This window comes from Nasonia vitripennis, chromosome 1 (assembly GCF_009193385.2).
Source record: "Nasonia vitripennis strain AsymCx chromosome 1, Nvit_psr_1.1, whole genome shotgun sequence".
Classification (NCBI taxonomy): domain Eukaryota; kingdom Metazoa; phylum Arthropoda; class Insecta; order Hymenoptera; family Pteromalidae; genus Nasonia; species Nasonia vitripennis.
This window is the reverse complement of record NC_045757.1, coordinates 22,877,829-22,899,290: the sequence shown is the minus strand read 5'-3', so window position 1 is coordinate 22,899,290 and position 21,462 is coordinate 22,877,829. Positions and strand designations below refer to the sequence as shown.

The 21,462-nt window shown below is 50.4% G+C and overlaps 2 protein-coding genes across 6 annotated transcripts; one reads left to right on the top strand and one right to left on the bottom strand.

Moving 5' to 3' along the window:
- Positions 1-73: 73 nt before the first annotated feature.
- On the bottom strand, positions 74-18,436 carry LOC100114958 (AF4/FMR2 family member 4). Of its 4 annotated transcripts, none has more exons than XM_008215657.4 (9): positions 18,056-18,436; positions 11,822-13,386; positions 4,830-4,918; positions 4,665-4,744; positions 3,959-4,083; positions 3,059-3,556; positions 1,980-2,309; positions 1,595-1,747; positions 74-1,385 (listed from the first exon to the last, which is right to left on the bottom strand). In XM_008215657.4, exons 2-9 carry the CDS (start codon positions 13,175-13,177, stop codon positions 948-950), a joined length of 3,069 nt encoding a protein of 1,022 aa, XP_008213879.1. In that variant the 5' UTR covers positions 13,178-13,386; positions 18,056-18,436; the 3' UTR covers positions 74-947. The 4 variants fall into 4 exon arrangements, with proteins under 4 accessions (XP_008213879.1, XP_008213880.1, XP_008213881.1 ...); XM_008215658.4 differs by having other exon boundaries at positions 18,070-18,436; XM_008215659.4 differs by lacking the exon at positions 18,056-18,436 and adding an exon at positions 15,821-16,076.
- Positions 18,437-19,628: 1,192 nt separating this feature from the next.
- On the top strand, positions 19,629-21,226 carry LOC103317483. Of its 2 annotated transcripts, none has more exons than XM_008215661.3 (2): positions 19,629-19,749; positions 19,840-21,226. In XM_008215661.3, the coding sequence occupies exon 2, from the start codon at positions 19,865-19,867 to the stop codon at positions 21,128-21,130; it is 1,266 nt and encodes a 421-aa protein (XP_008213883.1). In that variant the 5' UTR covers positions 19,629-19,749; positions 19,840-19,864; the 3' UTR covers positions 21,131-21,226. The 2 variants fall into 2 exon arrangements, with proteins under 2 accessions (XP_008213883.1, XP_031786240.1); XM_031930380.2 differs by having other exon boundaries at positions 19,681-19,799; positions 19,864-21,226.
- The last annotated feature ends 236 nt before the right edge of the window (positions 21,227-21,462 follow it).

Below are 21,462 nucleotides of genomic sequence, written 5' to 3'. Positions count from 1 at the left end.
CGAAGAAAGACAGTTTGTACATAAATTAGACAGTTTGGACTGGAATCATTGATTTGGAAGAACAGAATAAGTGTGACATTTTTATACGTAAGTTTTATTGGTATATACTGAAATAAACCATATTTAAATAACAGTATAATAGGTGAAATAGTATTTACAAAATCTTTTAGTAAGGATTCACAGTATATATACAGTGTAAATTATTTGGTTTCGAGATTTCAAGACTATTCTCAATCTTTTGCGGATTTACTTTTCGATTACGAATGCGGTAAAAAGACGGAATTTGCAACGAGTTTATGCAATTAAGTGAACCCACGTAACCGCTTACGTACAAATAAGTTAAGTGCGCCAAGGTATAGACTGGATGAATGTTTTCCCTATACGATATTATCTGCACGCTCACGCTATAAAACTAGTCACTAATGATTCTATACACATTACGATTCAAGTAAAACAATTAACTTTTTTTTTCTTTTTTCACATTATAAATATAAAATAGAACTTGATGCTCGTACAACTATTGAAAATCCTTTCTCAGACTCACGCTTGCGTAGCTCTTAAAACTAAAGTTACCCTTCCCAGCGAAATCCGCGCGGGAATAAGAAGGAATACGAAGTATTCGATACTTCGTAGGGCAGTCAAGTCGGGAAACGAATTTTTTCTCTCCTCGTTTGTCCCTCCAATATTTGTACAACACTGCACGTTCCTCTCACCTCTCATTGGCACTTGCTTTGCACGCAACAGATTCATCGTGAAATTGGGCACTGATACGAGGAAGCACGAAAGTAAATGCGTATACACGACAATTTCAGTATATGTTTGACACATTGATTTCGATTGGGAACATAACGCATTCCTTGGAAAAACACGATTAAGAAAGCTCGCGCCCCTCTCGGTCAGTCGGTGCGGCTGCGGGCTGCGGGCGCACGGCCAAAGAAATAGTAGGCTCAGTGGATGACTTGGACGTAGGTGGCGGGGAATATGCCGGTCCTGCCCCTGCACTCGCCGATCCACCAGCCGTCGGCCTGCTTCTCGTGAACGGTGATGAGGTCGCCGGGAGTGAGGGTGAGCTCGTCGTTGAGGTTGGCCGTGTACTGGTAAATGGCGCGGCAGCGCTCGAGCCCGTCGTCCGTCTTGCCGGCGACGGAGGAGACGTCCGCCGAGTCGACGTCCTGCTGGTTGTTGTCCTCGCTGTTGCTGCTGAACTCGTCGAAGTCGCTGAAGTCCTCCTCGTCGGGCGGGTTCTCCGAGTTGCCGTCGCCGGCCGTCCGGTCAGCCCAGTCGCGCTGCTCGCTCTCGCTGTCCTTCGACAGCTGCAACACCTCGAGCTCGCCGTCGGACGCGTCTTGGAGTTCGAACGGTTCGTTCTTGGCCCAAGAGGGAACCTTGAGGGGTTGAGAAAAGGTTTTTAGACTTTAGAAACTCGTCGGACCGTTTTTTAAGGATAACATCATGCGCGATTGCATACATCATTGTAACTCTGCAAATCGCTTATAGCCTTACGCAGACGCGTATCGCGTTGCGACAGGCCGCGAGTAAAAGTTGCGTTACCTGTCTAAAGAGAGGAGGGATAGCAAGGAGGAAAAAATGTTACCTTGAGCACGCTTTGTTGCAGTCCTTGCTTGTCTCTGGAGACCAGGATGTGCTCGGCCAGAGGGTGTTTTCCTCTCTTTCCGCCTTCCAGTTCGGAGAGTGCGCCGCCGACCTTGTACCTCGCGGCTTCCAGATACGTTAGCATCGAACGCATCTGCAAATCATCGTTAGATCGTTAATTTCTGGTCAGCCTCATTCGCATTTACGCAGTCACAGTGCGGGCAAACTCAACGCTGTGAACGATCTATCGAGCAAACTGCCTTAACCAATATCTCATCTGCGGTTAATATTATATAAAACAAATTTCCGAGCGTGGCGAAAGGACGTTTGCAATTCGAACAATATACAGGTAGCGATATAGAGATAGGTAGGCTTGAACAACTCACGTGCAGCAGCTTGTCGGAGACGTTCTGCGCGCTCTCGTCGGCAGCGAAGGCCGGCGTCTTGATGAAGGCCCGGTGCAGCGTCTCGAGGCCCTCCCTGCCTCGCCTCTCGCGCTCGAGGTCCTGTCTGATGAGGTGCAGCACCCGGACGAGGGCCTGCTTCCTGCGCTCGCGGTTCATCGCCAGCGTCACGTGCTCCGCGTAGAAATCCGGCAGGAGCTGCTCGGTGCTGGACGAGTCGTTGCTGTCAATCCTCCGGATCAGGTTCTTCAGGATCTCCACGTCCTGGGAGACGCTGCAGCTGCGGATCGGCTGCGACAGCCTGTCGGCGCTCTGTGAACAACCGCGTCGAATATGTAGTCGTCTTGGAGCTATCTCTGGCAATCGTTCACTTATCGCGCATTTTACCATAACTCACGTCCATAAGCGCGCGCGATGAATTTTCCGGAGCATTGGCTGCCGTTTCACGCTTTTTTCTCTCCGCTCGGATACTCTTTTCGCGAAAAGAAAGAAAGTAGGCCGTTTCTGCATTTAAGCGTTATCATTAAAAGTAATTTAACGGCTGCAACGTTCTCTAGAAAAATCCTTGTTGGAAAGTAGCATCCATCATCGCGTGCGCGTTTCGATTTTCAATTAAAAACGAGCGGCTGAAAAATATCCGAAAAATATCCGAAAAATATCCGCAGATCCGCGATTGACAAAACAAATACTCGCTCAAACGGTTCAGCTGATGTCGAGCATTTGAGCGCGGGGAGTAATTTGCAATTTGCAAAAAAGACAAGTTTATCTCCTCCTCAAATAGACCGTACTTCGCGAACGAGTAAGCAGTTAACGGGGTCGGTGTTTCTCCGCGGCTCATTGTACTCTGCCAGGCAAGCTCACTGTGCGCCGCCGCAAGAAAACAGAAAAACAGCAGGTCTGCTAGTTAGATATTTTCTCGTGCTCCGTGTCGGCGATAAATCGCGAGCGCGAGGCGCGCATTCCTGCTGCGCGGCCGGCGATCGGAAAGCTCGGACGTCCGCAGCAGTCTTGAACTGACTCTATCCGCGCGAGAAGGCGAGCAATAAGAGTGATTGGATTACCTGCTGGAGCTTGGGGGCGAGCGCCTGCAGGTGCGCCAGGTAGACGTTGGCCAGGTCTTTGAGCGCGCTGAGCCGCTCCTCCTCGAGCAGCTCCATCTGCTTGGCGGCCTTCCGGACGGTGCACTCGTACTCGAGCCTGGCGCGCTCGGCCCTGACGGTGACGGTGTAGAACTCGGTGTCGGCGCGCCTCGCCGAGTCCTCGGCCTTGCGCCGGCGCGTCTCGAGCTTGCTCGCCTCCTTCTCGGTCATGTGGTGGCCGCTGCTCGCGAGCTTGTTGTTGCTCTGCAGCTGGTGCTGCTGCTGGTGCTGCTGGTGCGTCTGGCTGATGGACTGGAGTCGCGCCAGGTCCTGGAGCCGCTCGTTCTCGCGCGCGCACGCGAAGCTCTGCTTCTTCGTCTTGGCCGCGACCGTGCGCCACTCCTGCAGCGACTTGGACGCCTTGTCCACCGAGTTCTCGATGGATTTGCGCGTCCGGCCCTGCACCTCCGCTACGCCCACCTGTGTGTGCCAAGTTTTAAACTTATACTTGCAGTTTCCACCAGTATAATATGCGAAAGTCGACAGGTGCGCAGGCACAAGCCGCCGCCTCGCGTTTTACGAACTCCGAAGAAGGTCGAAAAAAGAACACGCGCGGCCAAGCAGTTTACCTACATTCCTCGCTTCTCTCTCGGCGAAAATCGCGCAAAACACCGCGACTATGCTCTCTCTCTCTCTCTCTCTCTCTCTCTCTCTCTCTCTCTCTCTCTCTCTCTCTCTCTTAGTTAGAAAAAAGGAGTTACGCTCTCAGTACGCGCGAATTTACGAGGAGGTGCAGTCGTTGCGAAAACTCCTCTCTCTCTCTCTCTCTTCGAGGCGATTATCGAGAGCGCGGCGTATAGTGCATCGAATAGCGCGTCTTACCCTGAGCGGCTTAGCGAGCTGTTCGCCGAGGGCGCTTCCCCAGGCCCTGTGCGCCTCGGCCGCGGCCTCCATCTCCTCGCCGACGCAGCGCCATGCCTCGCTGACGCCTCCGCTGCCGTTGCCACCTGTGGATGCCGAAACAAACAAATTTTTCATCTTTGTACCGGGCTCAAGATTTTTACCGCAGAGTTGCAGCTGGCGCTTGGGGGAAAAAAGTTAACGACGCTTCGCTCGTTAGGGTCACGCTAATCGTTGCGAGCTTTGCTTTCGTTTAAAACTTTACGTTTAGAAACTAGAACATTTTTTCTGGCAATCTGAAAAAGTATCGCTGTAAACGTTAGTTTCTCGTCCTGCATTAGTTCTCGAGCGACATGAAGAGAAACAATTTCACGAGTACAATACAAACCGACTCGTCATTCTAACGAGCACATTATTATTTAATTGATTGAATAAAAATACTGGTGTCAATTTCCGCGAGCTGCATTAGTCGCGTACAGAGTATATTGGTATACATGGCGATTAACGGTGCTCGAATGTTTACAACCTATGCTTACGTGTGAAAAAAGATTTATGATTTGAAGCGGTAATAGCTGCAGCTATATTGTATCTCAACGTCGCTTCTGTTCAGTAGACCAGCGTTGCGACACGAGCTCAGCGCAGGTGAGAACAAAGTTATCGGTAACGCGCGAATGAAGTTGTTTGTTACCTTGATCCTTCGCGCAGGCCTTGGTCAGCTTCCCACTTAATTTACTGAGTCCTTTGGCATAGTTCGCTTCCAATTCAGCCCTGAGGGAAAGAGCGAAACGGTCGCGTGAGATTTTTTTGGAAAAATTTGCACAAGACGTCGAAAAATCGAAAATCGGGAGTTTACCTTTCGTGCAGAATAGCGGCGAGCTCCTTGCAAAAGTCGCCGCCCTGTTTGACGTACCTCCGCACCTCCTCGAAACCGCCTGGTCCGCTCTGCAAAGCAAAGGCAAGAGTCAAAATCGCAACAAGGATATAACGTCGCTTTATGAATTTCGAAAGCGTGGTAATGAAATGGCAAAGGAAGCGGCGACGGCGGCGGTGAATGGTGCGAATGAGCCGTGGCGAACGAGGGGGATTATGCACGGCGACCTCGTAGCTCACGCTTCGACGCTCGAAACTCAGCGGGTAATCGTGAGTTGGCACGCTGCGATTTTTGCGTCGATCGGCCGATCACGTTTCTCTGGCGTTGCCGCCGCCGCTACTTCCAAGGTGCTTGAAAAATATGTGAATGATTTTCCGAGTTACTGCCACCCTCTTCCCAAATAGCGAGTCCTATACGACACTTTACAAAAGTGTTTGCAACATTACTAGTTTCAGTGCGGTGTTAGTTACTTTCAGGGTAGGTCTTTTCTTATTACCACCACTGAAGACCAAAGCTGTAGTAACTTGACATATCTTTTTATTGGAGTGTTTATACGCAAGACATTGTGATCGTTCCATTTGACCTCTGATTGGTTGTTTGTTTTAACGCGCAATGTCTTCGTGAATGAATTCCTAATATCAAAAAGTAAAAATTGAGAAAATGTGATAACAAGGGATGTATTTCGTTATATTTTCGCGGGAATCTTGACTTTTTTTAATCAAAATTTGAAGCTTACCGATGTACCAAACATTTTTATTTAAAAATGCTGTTGCGAGTCTAAATTAAACTTAAATTAAAGCAAGGCACCCAGTATGGATAGTTCCCTACAGTATGAGTAATTTTATGTTCCCAGCTTGCAATCACAGCTAGAGCAACTGTTTAGGTCAATTATTTCATGTATATGTATATGGACATACTTCAGGACCAATTTTTTTAATCAAGCACATCAAAAGTTATAAAAAATAAGTAAATGCTTAAGCTTTTATATTGATGTCGCGAATTTACTAAAGGGCTTTATTATAGGAACAGTATTCACTTAATTTTTTTTATTTTAGTTGAGGATGAATGGTTACAACCGAGAACCTAAATTTATGGGCGCAACTTTTTGATTACTCGAACAATAAACGTGTCACATGCATGCAGATAACTTTCAAATGATGGGTTTGACTTGCAGCAATATTTTTCTCTTGCTGCTTCGACCGCTTACAACTGCCGCAAAGCGCGTCTAAAACCACTAGTAGTTGCGTGGTACAGCATAAATGAAGACTTGTTTGCATCATTGTTGACTTCATTGACCAATCCTATGCCTAGCGTGAACACTGAGATCAGCAAAGTACAGACAATAAACGAGGCAACGATAACTGGATATAAAATGTAAGCGCGTTCGACAATTTAAAAAGCGCGCCGAAAAAAGCACACATCAACCGATCGGCAACCTCGTTCCGCGTTTTAGAAGTCATTAAATTCGCCACCAAAACCTCTTTTTGTCGTGCAGGCAGTACACACACACATACACACACACACACACAGCGAGTCGAACACAAACGGTCGGCTTTTTTTATAATTAGAGAACGGGAACGCTCGACGTACTCGAAGTGCTTCTACGAAGGCCTCGTTAAAATAGGCATGCAACGGAGAGTTTCACTCGGGGAGTCGCGCACAATTTTCGCTAATAACCGATCATCGGGAAGCAAAGCTTCGCGGCGTTTCTCCGCGCGGCGAGCAGATTATAAGCGACGGCGTGCTTAAAATCCTCCGCTTATTCGGCTTTTTGCCGCAATCATTCGTACAGGTATACGCAAATACGAGCGCGTACGATTTCTCGGAAAACTGCCGCCACGACGCAAAGAGATTTCGGCTACTTTTTTCATGCGCCTATAGCTCAGCTGTGCAGCCTACAAAAAAAAAAAAAATATATATATATATATATATATATATATATATATATATATCAGCGTGGGAAATATCGAAAACGGCACAATGATTAGGGATCGAAATTATATACGTGGGAAATGACAAAATTTGATTCGAAGAAAGAGGAAAGTCGAATTAATTAGAGGAACGCGATTCGAAAAAGATGCCGGGTCTAAAGACTTCGACACGCTTTTTGCCCGCGAGGTCCTTAACAAGCAGCTTCTCTCGATGGAATCGCTTCCTGAAGCGACTTCTCTCTTTGACGTCGTTGTGAGCAAGTATAATATCGTTCGAGAGCCACTCGTGAAAGTTAATTATTTCTCATTAAAAGCTGTGCCGCCGCATTTTTTACTGTTCCACGTCTCTAACGACCGCTGATTACAAGAGGCCCGCGAAACTTTGATCAAACATCTAATTTTTATAATACAATAGTCGCGAGTTATCGAACAAATGGAAAACGAGCACAAGGTCCCTGATTAACCCTACTCGCCCAGACATACTGCGCTATTCTGCGCGTGCGAACGATAGCCGCAAGTTATAGACAGAGAGGCAAGAGCGCGCGAAAGGCTGCGGAACACATGCATCAATGAGATTGACAACAAGATACTTCCTCGTCGATGCAGTAACCCAATCGTCGCCGGCTGGCGGCATATTGCAGCGTGCGCGCGCTCGACTCACGTATCACGCAGCGCAGCAGCAGCTCTAACCTACATACGCGATATTTTCTGGATCGGTTCGCCGGACTCTTTCCGGTCGTCACGAGCGCAATAACGTTTACATAGAAACGAGCCTAATCTCGATGGGTCATCGCCGCGCACTGCACACACGTCTCTCGACTGCTAATGCACAAGCACGTGTATGATGTCGAGGACTTTTTATTCCTTACGGCCGGCGAAATTGTTCTCTCGACTCAAATATAGCTATGAAATTAGCTGCGTTCGATGTTTGGCCATTTAACTAGACGAGCGATCGTTTAAATTTATGTGACAATCCTCTGCGGCAAAGAAACTTTCCCATGCCCGCTTAATCAAAGCCATTACATATCCCGCGCTCGAAAAAATCGAGTTCGGCAAAACAGTCATTGTAATAACTTTGTGTTTGTCGCGGTAAATCGGTAATAGGTGTACGAAATTTCACCGTCACGAGCGGGAACCCCTTCTAAAGACTAAATTTCAGAATTTGCCACATATGGGATACAGTCGCTCACCAATTTTCGATACACCTTTCGTTTCATTACGAAATACCTTGTATTGAAATTCGGGCCGAAAAATCAAGATCTCGCGCATGAATTAGTTCACAGCGTTATAAAGAAGGTATAAAGAATCGAATCGCACTGGAAACATTGTGTTCCGAGAGTGGGGGGGGGGGAGGTGCGAGCCGTGGAAAAACTAGTGCACGTCCCTGCGCTCGTGATATTATCAAACGTCGGCAGGTATAGCTGATCATTGTACGAAGCGATTTTTACGCGGCACGAAAACACATTACGACGCCCAGAGCCGCACGCGCTTGCATCAGCACTGCACAGAGACAGGCGAACTGTGTGTCTAAAGGTAAAAAAAGTCTGTACTCGAACCGGTGCGCGGACTGCGGCAATGATTTCATAACGGAAAGAGATAAGCAAGGTGACATGTTCCCCGGGCGCAGTCGCAGTATACCTTATACTTATACGAGCGATAGTAGTACTCGTACATTATACTGTGTGCGCTCTTTTCCGTTCCGCAAATGGAAGGCCGATAAGCTCGAACCGGAAAGGCAGCAAAGTATTGAAAAAGTCCTCCGTTCGCGCGGGGATTCGGGCAAATGGCTTTTCGACACCTTCAAAGATGCTTTGCCTGCCACGTGAGCTATGAAACTGCAGGGCTGATTAACTTTATCCGCGCGATGCCCGCATGCATAATCGATCGATACACTTACATACTCAGATGTATGCTCCGCAAACTGCTGAATGATGTCATCAGATACCCATACCGATGCATTCGCGGGGACGTGTAATTTAGAAAAGCAATTTGAGCTCGCGATTGAGGTGAAATTAATAGCAGCCTAGGCGAAGGTGAAGTTTGAAATCCGCCTAATGATACGCGTGCGCGCACGCATGAATCTTATTAAGGAAAGGCGCAGTTCCGTTAAAGGAGCTGCGGCGCGTCGAGTTTAGATCGACGTATATATTACGCACCGCCGATTAGATAACTCTAAATGCGCGCATCGCGAACGCTTTATTGTTTTTCAAGCATGGACAATTCGCGCGGCAAATAATCAACCGCTTATCGGATATGTTTACCAGACAAATTAATGGGCTCAAGTAGAGTTGCACAAGAGGCTCCGTCAATTTCCTCGGTCATGATTGGCCGAAAGCATCCCATTAGCGAACCTTTACGTCCAGCCGCTCGTTTATACAATAATCATATGCGGACCTCGTGAAATTATTGTCTCGGAGCCGTTTAACCAAATTACAGGGACGACGAAAAAACTTCGTAAATACGAAAATCTAATTTTAGAAGCAGTTTGAACGAGCGGCGCTAATTAGAGGAAAGAAGGCGAGATTAGCTCGTTACTCATTGAATTAATCGTAGGCGAAACGAGCGCTGAGAAACGCTCAAGAGCGTGCGATAAATTAGCATTTGAAGCGAGCAATCAGAAAGTTAGCGAACCGGGGCTGAATTTCACGAAAACGTGCGAGACGCCGTGTGCCGACAACCGATTTTATCGTGGACGAAAACTCGCGCGACGACGATGACTGGCTGGTTTCTCGTTTGTAAAAAGGATTCGGCCGAATTGGGCATCGAATGCAGCAGTGCCGAGCAAGAGTATTGACAAGTTCATCAAATCTTGCCATGACTGGCGGTCTCTCTCGCGACGGCGGCGGCGACGGCGGCGGCAATGTGCCAAGAGCTGGATCTAAGAGAATTCCGACGCGATACGCATCTCTGGATTTATGGCCAATTAGGTCTGTGCGAGTCGAGTTCAACTTCTGAGAAAGTGTTTTTGGCCGAACGCGAATTTCTACTTTGTTTGGCTATTTACAGTGATCTTACCCGAGCAACGAAACTGCGATCAGCCTTGGAATACATGTATACAGCGGAAAACATTTGCAAGTCACTTTCGCACCTCGGCGCCAAAATCAAGCTCCCCGGCGTGTGTAAAAGAAGGCCATAACGTCGGGCCCCCTGGCTCGTTCAATTTCGCGCACGTTCGTGAAATCGCCTATCGGGCAATTTCTCCGCGAGAGCCTCGTGCATCACATACGCGCATACGTGAGCACGCGAGCTGGAATCGTGAAATTTCAAGCGCGCGCCATGTGGCAGAGGAGCGCTCCTCCGCGCGAAAGTCCGCCGAGGAGTGAAATAGGAGACGAGAACGACGCTCGCCATTGTGATTCCCCGGCGGAGAGTCTCTGGCGGACAAATGACGACTTGGAAATCGCTGTCGCTTTCCGCTTTTATCCACTGTAAATTCTGTACCAGAACGCGTGTTTGCGAGTGCACAGCGCTTCCTATACTCGTGGCCGCGTGAAATGTCCGTTATTGCGACGCGTTTCGTTTCCGAATGCCGGCTGATTTTCAACGAGTGGAATTGCGCGTTTTTCACTCTCAAGGATGATCCTCGGCGAGATAGGCGCGCGCACTTGAAACTGTCGTTAACAGCGCGCAGCATGTATTCGCGATTGAAGCGACATAAAAACGAAAACAGTAGTATATTTTCGAGTCGCTGGCGGTGGTTCAGTCTCTTCCTTTGCCTGGCGCCGCGAATAATCCAAACAATCATTCGAGAATAAAGTATGCTAAAAAAGATAAATGACGCATTACCGCTTGAAAAAATTCGGCGCGAGACAATGCCGCCGAGCAGGAAAAAGGAACGGAAGAGTCGCGATAAGAGCGTGCACGTCCCGCGGTGTGCGCACTTGTGCTTCATTCCCCCGCGAGCCACTACGTATATTTTCTCCGCGCGCGCAAGCAACTTTCCCACACTTTCCACGATTCTTAGCAGAAGCTCTTCTCGTCTGCTCACGTTGCGCCGCGGGATTGAGTTGACATTCGAGCAGCGCCGCGGCCCGGGGAAAATTCGAAATCGGTCGAAAGCCGCCGCTTTGTTACTTACTTTGTATTTTCCGCGCACCGACTCGATTAGTCGCGCGACTTCGCAATTCGAGAGGCGCGATCGGAAGCTTGTTTGCCAAAGGATGACGAACGGGCCGCGTGCGTGTTTGTTCAGAGAATGGAAACGGCTCGTCCGACGCAATTTTGTTTGAGCACGAGTGATTAAGCCGAGCCTTTCGTGGGATAGGTTTTGACGGAACGTCGAAAACGGTGTGCCCCTGTAATAATAAATAATTGCCAATCAAAGCCGCTGACGATCTGATATAATAATAGGCTTTCTTCTCGGGGCGTATGCCGCTGTGATTCACTTTGATACACATGACAGGAGTGGACGTTGAGTAATCAATCGAGCGGATAATTCTCGGTCTTCGTTGATTAAACTCATCGGAGCGCCGTTATGCGGCATTACTCAGTATCGCTGTAGCGCAGGCTTATTGTTGACCAGTGTTATCGTCGTCGCGAAACACGCCGCGCGATGTAAATTATATACGGTCATTAATGGCCGCGAATGCTAATTCACGCATAGCTGCAACCGATACTTGTATCACCTGCTATCACTGATCTACATAGGTGAATTAGTTTTCGTTGGCGATGCAAGCAAGTGTTATCTGTGCCGTAAAGAGGACAATTGTGCAAGTGATCAGTTTTAAGTAGCTCTCGCATGCTCGAGACTTATCGCAGTTTATCGATTGAATAATCCAGATTTCGCTGGAGTGCACTCTCGCTATTGCGCAATAAATTACTTCGTTATGTTGTTATTGCTCTTATCGGACTCGCCGAGTGCGCGCACCAATAACTGGAATAGCTGCTCTATCGAGAGCGGCGAGGAGCACAGAAGTAGCGCGACCGAACGGAAAGGGCACGATTATTTCGAGCCGAGCGCGGGGTGAGGGGAAAATTGCGCAACACTGCGCAACGAGAGGGAGCTGAAAAGGCAAATAATAGATAGACGCTGACGGTAAATACCTCCTCGGCGAGCTCGTTCAGTAGATGGGTCGAGGCTATGAGGCCCCTGATCGAGCCGAGCATTCTCCGCTTGATGAGGCCGCCTCTGCCGAAGCGTCGCTGCTGCTGGGCCTTCTTGGGCCCGGTCCTGTCCTGCCGGGACTCGGAGTCCTCGCCGAGCTTGTCCGGCTCCTCGTCGTCGGAGCAGAGCCTCTCGAGGCTGTAGGAGGTGGCGGGCGGCAGCCGCTCGCGAGCCGCGTCCTCCGCGAGGATGTCGTCCGAGCTGGCGGTCTTCTTGATGGCCGGGTGCAGGTGCGGCCGGCTGGGCCGCTCGTCCTCGCAGCCGTCGAGCTCGTCCACGCTGGCCGCGGCCGCCAGGCCGAACTCCTCGACCATGGGCAGCCGGCAGCCGTCCTCCTGGCTGCGCAGCCGGGCCCGGGTCAGGTCGTAGGAGCCGCTCTGGGCCCCGATGCCGCCGGCGAGCGACTCCTCGCTCACGTCGTCGAGCCTCGCGCCCACGGCCTGGGCCCGCGCGTGCCGCGCCACCACCTCGCCGATCTTGCTGCGCTCCTCGCTGAGCCAGGTGCGCATCCTGCCCCAGGCCTTGCCGAGCCTGCGCTGCGCCGGCCACCTGCGGCCCCCGCTGGACTCCGCGGGCGCCTCCGAGTCCGAGTGCGAGCCCGAGTGGCCCGCCGCGGGCCGCACCAGGTCCTCGAGCTTGCCGAGGCTGCGCCGCCACTTGAGCGAGCTCCGCCGGCCCTTCCAGCCGCCGCTCTTGGACGAGCAGCTCGTCTCCGGGGAACGATCGCCGCTGCCGACCTGCACCGCGTCGTAGATCTCCTCCGCCTGCTGCTGCACTTGCGCGGGCTCCGAAGCCTGCCGATCGACTGGCGGCTGCTCGCCGATCGCGGCGTCGGGGCGCGAGCTGCGCGGAAAGTCGTAGAGCTGGTCGGCCGCGCTCAGCGCCGCGCCGGCCGCCTCAGTCTCGTCGGCGTCGGCGTCGGGCCTGGGCTGCTGGGCCGACGGCGCCGCCTCGTCCGTGCGGAAGAAGCTGAAGGTGATGGTGGGCACGCCGTCCGCGTCGGTCTTGACGCTCGTCGCCGCCGTGAGCTCGATGCTCGAGCTGTGCCGCTTCTTGCCATTCTGCTGCTGCTGCTGCTGCTGCTGCTGCTGCTGCTGCTGCTGCTGCTGCTGCTCCCTGTTCAGGCCGTTGAGCTTGGCCTCGACGTCGTTCTGGTAGAGCGCCTCCTCCTCGGCGAACTGCCGGTTGTGGACGATCGTCGGCGCCGGCACGTCGTACCAGGTCGAGTTGCCCGAGACGACGATCGAGCTGCGCGGCGTCTTCAGGCTCGGCCAGTTCTGGCGCACCTCGTTCATGCTGCAGTCGACATGGTAGCGCGCGCTCGCGCGAAGGCTGGCGAAAAACTATATACACCGCGCGCCGATAAGCGAGTGATCGACGCTCCGTTCACTCGGCGACTCTCCGGCAGCTCCTTATCGGGCCATAATTTGGGTTAATTCGAGCCTCGAGCGTGATACTGCGTCGCCGCTGCTCCGGTGCTCGCAGGTGTTGTAACGCCTTCGACCTGATAATTATGTCAATGTGAGTTATGCATGCGCGCACCGCGCCTATTATAGCTAGCGCTTCGACTTTTTCTCGCCACTCGTAAATCGCTGCGGCTGCGGGACGTTCGCGCGAGCTCTTATCGCGTCAGGTGACTTTTGTTTGCCGTTGGCTCGGGGCCGAGTGCGCTGACTTTTGACTGCAATATGGACTCGGAAGAGAGGGAGAGGTTAGTTTCAACGGCTCGAGCTCCACGGCTTGGAATAGCCGCGGGATTTCACGGTTATCCGTTATTATTCATCGTCTCGAAAGGCAATTACTTTTTTACCGATTGTTTTCGCGAAAAAGTATCGGTCCCACAGCGCGCTATCCGTGTCAATTCTTTCTCTAATAAGTATCAGCTTTGTTGCTCTCGGCGCGCGTGAGAAAAAGGCAAAGGGTATAATGGCGAGCGAAAGTGAAAATCTCTCGCGGACGATTACCATAAACAATTTCTCCCAGCGAGCGGCGCCGCTCCACGCTCCGCTGTATTTAACTCTCCTCCGCGCTCATATTCCCCCCGCGAATTGCCAGTTCCACGATACGCGGCGGCACTTTATTCGACGCGTTACTTCCTAAATCCCACACAGCATATAAAGTGAAGTCCCGTTTACGACGCTCTGCGTACCCGAAGACAATGCACGCTTTATCAGATGCGGTGGCCCTGTCGTTGTAACCCAATCGAACGTGTTAGAAAAAATAATGGAGCGATCGAACATATTCAACAACAATAGCAGGTGCGAACCGAGCTGAGGAGTGTGACGTCAAGATTTACGACGCGCGCGATAAGATTCAATAAGCGACGGAAAGAATGATTCGGAGAAAAATAAAAGTGACTCCGCTCATCAGTGACGAGGCAACTACGATTCATATATATATATATATATATATATATATGTGTGTGTGTGTGTGTGTGTGTGTGTGTGTGCGTGTGTATATAACGCGTGTCTAGCCGACTCCTGAATACGCGATTTCTTATGCAAGCCGCACATGTTCTTCAGTTGTTTTTTATGTATAAATTTGAATCAGCTCTGAATCAACTCGTAAATTAATACGCCTCTTACGCCTCGATTAATTTTCGATGAATAAGATTTCCCGCTCGCAATAATAATATCGACGAACGAAAGGTTTCGAAAGAGTAGACGTCGCGCAGCAGCTTTTCCGCTCTAGTCTTTTTTCCCGTCGCGCGTGACCCTGAGGCGTTACGCAAAGCTGCCTTGAGGTATTATATAGTGAAGTGGACGAAATGAAATGTCATTCCGCGACAGGATCTGCAGAAAAAAACGCTGAATACACGCTGTTAGATTATACGCATCGAGGCAATTCAAAAGACCGGATTGCATAAAGCTCTATTCGGCCTACACTACATGGTTGCGAATCGAAATTCTGTTTTCCCGTTGGTATCCCACGGGTATCTTCTCGGGCTGGCGTTAAACCGGCGCGCGCCAAGTGACAATTCAATCGAGCGCGATCGGCAGCGCGGCCATTAATTAAGGAAACGAGTTCGCGCTCCGAGAGACACCTGCGCCGTAATTGCAAAAGGCACACATGCCGTCGTTTCTGTGCATACGGATAACACGTGCGCAGCGGCCGATTGATGGATTGACTGTGTGGCGGCGGCAAGTTCAAGAACGCGCGCCGATCGAGCGCAGCTATTCGCTCGACGCGGCTGCGCTCACATAAATTTTCCGCGCCCAGCGGCTGACAATCCCCCTGTGGCGGCCGACGCCGTTTTCTTCTCTCCGAGATCGCGGTTTATGCGCGAAAATTAAACGTAGCCAGAGAGAACAGCGGCTGAATTTTCGAGGAGCTCCTTACATCGTGCGTCCCGACGAGTGAAAGCCGATTTTCCATTAATTAGCGCAATTGGCCGGAATTGTCTGCTATACTCGCGGCGCGAGAATGTCGATAAATTTTTAACTACCATCTAGTTTCTCCAATTTATTCCAATCTAATTGGCCGCAATTAATAACAACACAATGGCGCTCGCTTGATTTTCGAATGTTGAAATCTCGGACGCCAGTCGTCGACGAACCAAAATCGAAAATTCGACCAACCCGCGTTGGGCAACTATCCGGCCTCGAGAGAGAGAGAGAGAGAGAGAGAGAGAGAGAGAGAGCTCAAGAACCTCGAATTAAAGGGAGAGCAGTAGAGAATCAAAGTTCCGATTTGCGCAACCGATAGAGCTCGCGAATGCACCGCGCGGCGCAAATTTATTCACTGGCGATTCGCGCGCACGCAGCTAATACACACACTAGCGACGCTGGTCATTTAGAATCCAATTCCGCCTAAGTGAAAGCATTCCATTTGGGTTCGCGTGCGAATTCGCGCGGCCGCGGTTGCCGCGAAAATTACGTTATTCCTTAATGCAATATCGTAATATCTCTCCGAGATTCGGCCCGACGTAATTAACATACCGCATCACATGTTTCTCTCTCCGCTGTATATTTTGCAGGCCGCGAAACCGAATACACTCGAACACACCGCGCACTGCACAGACAGCACTGCGTCGCACCGAGCACTCGCCGAAACACTTCTACGTCAGACGTCGAAACAAGAGGAAAAAGTCGCTGGATCAGCAGCGCGCGCGCGAGACGCGACGGCGTCCGGATCCGCACTGAAGTGCGCTATCAGACGCTCATCCGCTCTCTTCCCGCCGCTGCACTTGCGCCGCTCTGCGCTGCGAATAACGCGCATTATACAACGGAGAGACGGAGCCGCCGGTGCTTTTTAGACTCGAGTGCGGCAATGCAAACGCGCGCATCCGCATTACGTGAGCCGCGAGAGCTGCGGAGGATCCGTATACGTCGTGTCGCGCGTTGCGTCACTGCAACGAAAAGGTCGAGATCCTCGTGGAAAATGGAGGCGCGGTCGATCGCGATTCCGCTCTGCCGGCAGAGATCGACCTCACACGCCGCGCGCGCGTTGCGCAAGGAAGGCGCATGTGTGCGCTTTTTTCGTTTCTGCGGCCGAAAACAATTACCGCTTTTTGCGCAGCGGCGAACTTTCATCGGAGACAATATAACGCGCGAGTTTTTCTCCGCTATGTGACAACCTCGCGGCACTCTCGGTATTGTTTACGCGGATGGAGCGGATTCCGTGCTGTTACTCGCGCTCGAAAATCGCGTAAACAAACGATCGCCTCTCCGAATCACGTTTCAGTTGTGATGCGCGTGCACTTACGCGGTAATAGGTTCTTTCCAAACGACGCTGTCTGGGGAGATTTTCCATTATTAACAGCGTTATATCGACCGAGAATAACCGTCCTCTCGTGTCCCATTCCTCACGAGTCACATTACGCGATAGAGCCGTCGAGTCTTCGGAAATTAAGCGATAATAAACAAGGCGCGAGGTAAATACAGCCGACACGATCGTAAAAGTCTTACGCATCAAATAGAGTTATGCCCGCGACGAGCAGGTCGTCTCCCCGATCGCATTCCTCCGCCGGCGCTGCATCAGCGGTCAACCGATCGGAGGGACTGCGGTTGGTTCGGCTGTGCAGAACCGGAAGCGCGCGGCGTTGCTTAACCAGAGGAGCGCGCGCGCGCTCCGAGTGGCATTCCACGCGCGCAGCTCTCCCGCGGCTCACTAAATTCTAATTTATTTTTATCTCCGCGTGCGTGCACGCCCGCTTTAAATTGCCTCTTGACACTCAGACAGTGGATTTCTACTTTTGACCGTGGTTGTTGCTGCGTTTTATTTACGACGGGCGCGCAATGAAAAAAAAATATATATATATATATATAACGAGCGCCAAGCGCAGAAAAATCCGCGCGCGATGTGGATCAATTATCGAAAAACGAGCGAGTTTCCCTACATTTGCCTGCTGCGCCGCGCTCGATTGTCTCGCGGTTGCGCTTTCAACTGATGGCATTAAACGTCGCATCGCCGCGAGTTTGTCTTGCTCTTTCCCGCGCACGCGAGCGAAGAATCGTCGTGATAATGAATGCATTGTTCCCCTGTGCTTCGTGTGTGTGTGTGTGTGTGTGTGTGTGTGTGTGCGTGTGTGCCGAATCTTACGGGGAACGAACGAGAAAGCAGGTGACGACGCGCTTTGCAAAACCTCATTGTTGCTCTGCGCATGTGTGCGGATTTAGACTGCGGCGCCGGTGTGTTTGATTAATATCTGCCGGTCGCTGAACTTTCCTCCATCGATCGCGCCTCTCGCCAACTTGCTTTTCTCCCTCTCTCGATATTTTAAAAGTATCCCCTCGCGTTTTTCAGGAGCTAAATAGTTCAAGACTTGCATAAGAAACTCGCATAATTTGCGCTTCCTATCATACGGTCATGCGCGCGAGGCGAAAAAAGGCCGCTAAAAAGTTCGAAGACAGCGTTCTTTTTCATCCGCGTCAATACCGGCAGGGATAGCAGTCGTCGCGTGGGCTAATGACTGAATAACGTTCGGATTAATTTAGCCTAGACAACCGCGAGGAAAATTGCGCTCGCGTGAATCGTTGATGTAATAAGCGAGGCGAGAGGAATTTCTCAAAGAAAGAATTGACACTTGCAGCGCCATATAATACGTGACGTACGTCGCAGGCACGCGTCAATTGAGGCGCTCTGTGTTATGCTCTCTAGCCGCGCGCGCAGTTGGAGCGCAGCTATATATAGCGCGCGGCTTACGCCGCGAGAGTTTCGTAATCGTTGTTTACCTTTTATCACGCACCTGCATTATTAGGCGCTTTCTTCCTCAAAAATTCTCTCCAAACGCCGCACCACGCACTGCTTTGTTATCGTTGCGCAACTGCGAACTTTTCGATACACACTGCACTTCGAAGCACACCACAGGCTATCCTGTGCGAGGAGTCGCCGCGTCGTCCAGAGCGAAAGCTCGTTATCGTCCACCAGTGGCAACGGCAGAGTCGCGCCGGCCGAAGATAAACAACAGGCTCGAGGCCGATTGAGAAATAAGCCGCCGCGGTCAGCGTGTACCGGTGCAGCGGCGGCAAGTGTCCAGTGTCGGAGCAGGAGCCGTTAAGCGGAGAAAAAAGAAGGCAGTAGCGGTGCGTGCAGTCGGCTCGGTGTCGCGCTGCGTTCTGCGGTTCTGCCGCGTGCCCGGCGACGCGGCGGCCCCCGTTAGCGCGCGCGCGCGACCGCGAGCGAGAGAGAGAGAGAGAGAGAGAGAGGAGAGAGGGCTGCGCTGCACCGCACCGCACACCTTGGCGGGGGGTTGCTGAGCGTTGTCGTCGTCGCGTTGTACTTGTAGTCGCGCGAGAGCGACGCCGAGGGATGGATATTTTTAGACGACGACGACGACGACGACGGAGTGGATGATGGCCGATGAACCCTCCGCCGCGCGCGCCTGCTGATATATGCACTTCTTTGCTTTTTCATGGAGCAGGGGAGACCTCCTCTCGCTGCGCGCGCTCTTCTACACGGGGGAGTCGCTCTCTCGCTTTGTTGACGACTGCCGACAGATTAGGGCTGCTGCTTTCATGTGCGCCAAAAGCGAGCCGCGCTACTTGCTTTTTGGAGCGCGTATAACTCTCGCGCGCAGTTGTGTGGACCTCGAGCTTCGGCCTCACGGATTTTCCTACACCTGGTTTGCTCGGAAAGCAGCGGTCTTGAGGGTGCGATGGAAAAGGCGTCGCTCAACTCCACGCCGAGCGTGAGAGTCGTCTATTTCAACGGGACGAGTCGACTCTGTGGCGTAGCACACAACTAGCGAGGTAAATATTTCGGAGATTCCGCGTATCGCTAACAACGCGTGCTCGCAAAATGCCCCCACAGTAATAGAAGGCATTCCGAGGAAGTAAATTACTCCTCTTATTCCTTGGACTGCATCCAGAATATTCTTAGCCGAAATATACTTAGCAGCTCCGGCTCAGCTCGCAGTTATGAAACGCGCGCTTTCAAATTGAGAAACAAAAATAGAGATGCCATTCGAGCAATTACATTTTATGCTCCCGCTCTGCTGACTCGATATGCCAAGCTTTTACTCGCGGATTAAGTGATTACGAATGTTTAACGTCGCCTAATCACGCAAACATTATGCACTAAACTATATATAAGTAGTAATAGATTGCTCAATCGGTTCGACTGCGTGCAAAAATTCGCTTCCGACACCACTATCACTAAGTAGTTCTTATCGCACACGCTTAACTGTTATAGAATGGACCGGTAGTTTTTTCACATTTTTGCCTACACGCACTCTTCATAAACGTTAAACAAACTCGAGTCTTATCTAGCATCTAGCTTAGAAGAAGACGCGCCGAGATCAAAAAAGTTTGAAATTTTTATACGAGCAAAGACAGATTTCCTTGAGTTGCAAATGCTTGCAGTTCCACTCCAGACTTCGTTCGGGCGAGTTACATATAAATGAAAGTAGCTAACAACGTTTTATCAAGTAAGAAAGTTGAAATCGTCCAACATATATATTTTTAAACAACGAACCAGGTAAGCAATTTGAAAGTTGATTGCTATTAAAAATTTTCAGATCTAATATTGAAGTTTCAACAAGCATGCTTTCAAAGCTTGCCTTCTCAGCCTTCTCGATCTTGGTTTTGCTCGGGAGTTGGATTAGTAGCACCGCAGCCTTGGATTCGGTGGTGAGGAGTTTATCGAAAAACTGGACTCTACCGGCCAAATCTCGAGACGAGATCAATATAAAAGCAGGGAATTTGCTTCCGATCGTTGTCAAGGACGAGAACGGCGTCCTCTACATGACCTGTCAGCAGTTCAATGCAGAATCCACGGTGTTGTGTAAGGTGACGCTGGAAAGGTGGCCTTTTGAGGACGGAGCCTACGAAACCACTTGCGACGGCGTGGAGATATCTGCCGTGCAAGATCTGCGCGATCTCTCGGACATTTCACTCTACTCCCTCGCGCCTGACAAAGTGCTTATAGTGCACACGCGGTACGAGGACATGTCAAACAACTTTGAAGAAAATTTCAATTTGACCATTCTCGATATGGCCGATTGCACCACCGCGAGTCTCGATGGCTACGGCAATTCGTTCAACTCGATGCCCGTACTGCACCGAGATCACTTTGCGATGATTTTCAAAGCCGGAAAATATTGCACTGCTGAGCAGGCCTGCAAAGTTAGTTTGGATTTCGAGGGAAAGCGAATCAATGATTCCCAACCTTTCGACGCTGGCAGAAACAATTTGCTACTGCTGCCAGTGTCGTACGATTCGCCGGAACTGGGATACTACTCGTTCAACTTTACGGACGAGCCCAATACTTTTCGATTCAGTTACGTCAGTTGGTCTGGTCAGGAGAAGCTGCTCCTAACCGACTCGAACGATGTGATCCCGACGAAGATAGGGCACTCGAATGCTCACGAACTTCATGGCGTTTGTTGGATACATCATGACGGCTCGAGTTGGGCGCGCTGTGCTCAATTCGATACGGAAAAATTGAGGATGAACGTGACTGTCAAGTTGCCCGGAATGGCACAATGGCTGGCAGTTCATAATTTAGACGACGGATCGGGCATTCTTCTGGCTACGGGTGACACTGTCAGAAGGAGAGGCAAGTCTGCAGATGCGCCACATTTCTGCGAAGGATTTCGACTGCAGAGAATCCGATCTGACGGAACAAAATACGAGTCGCTGTGTATCTCTGGTTCCGAACTGCAGAGTATCAACTTTCATAGTTACTTCGAAGCACAGATAATCGAGAAGGGAAGTGCCTTTTGCGTCATTTGGGTCGTCAGGGACGAGAATAGAGATACATTATCTCTGCTGTATGAAAGAAAATGTATACCGAAGAAATACCTTTAACGCATACCAAAATTAATTTAAAGTCTGCGATATAACAAATATGTATGTAATTTAAGTCTTGACGAATAAAAGACAAATGTTAGTAAATAATATCAATATCCGCCCTTCATTGTACATCACCCTTTTCCGCAAGATTGATGGCAGAATAATTATAGGCCAATAAAAAAGTATATTCATTTGTAGAAAGTAAGCCAACTTTGTTGGTCAACGTTTCAATCAAATGGAGGTATATTCATACTAAATTATATTCATCGCTAATACGAGTTAAAAACATACAAAACTTTTCTCAATACTAACATTACATGCTTTTATAATTTAAAAATTAATCAAAC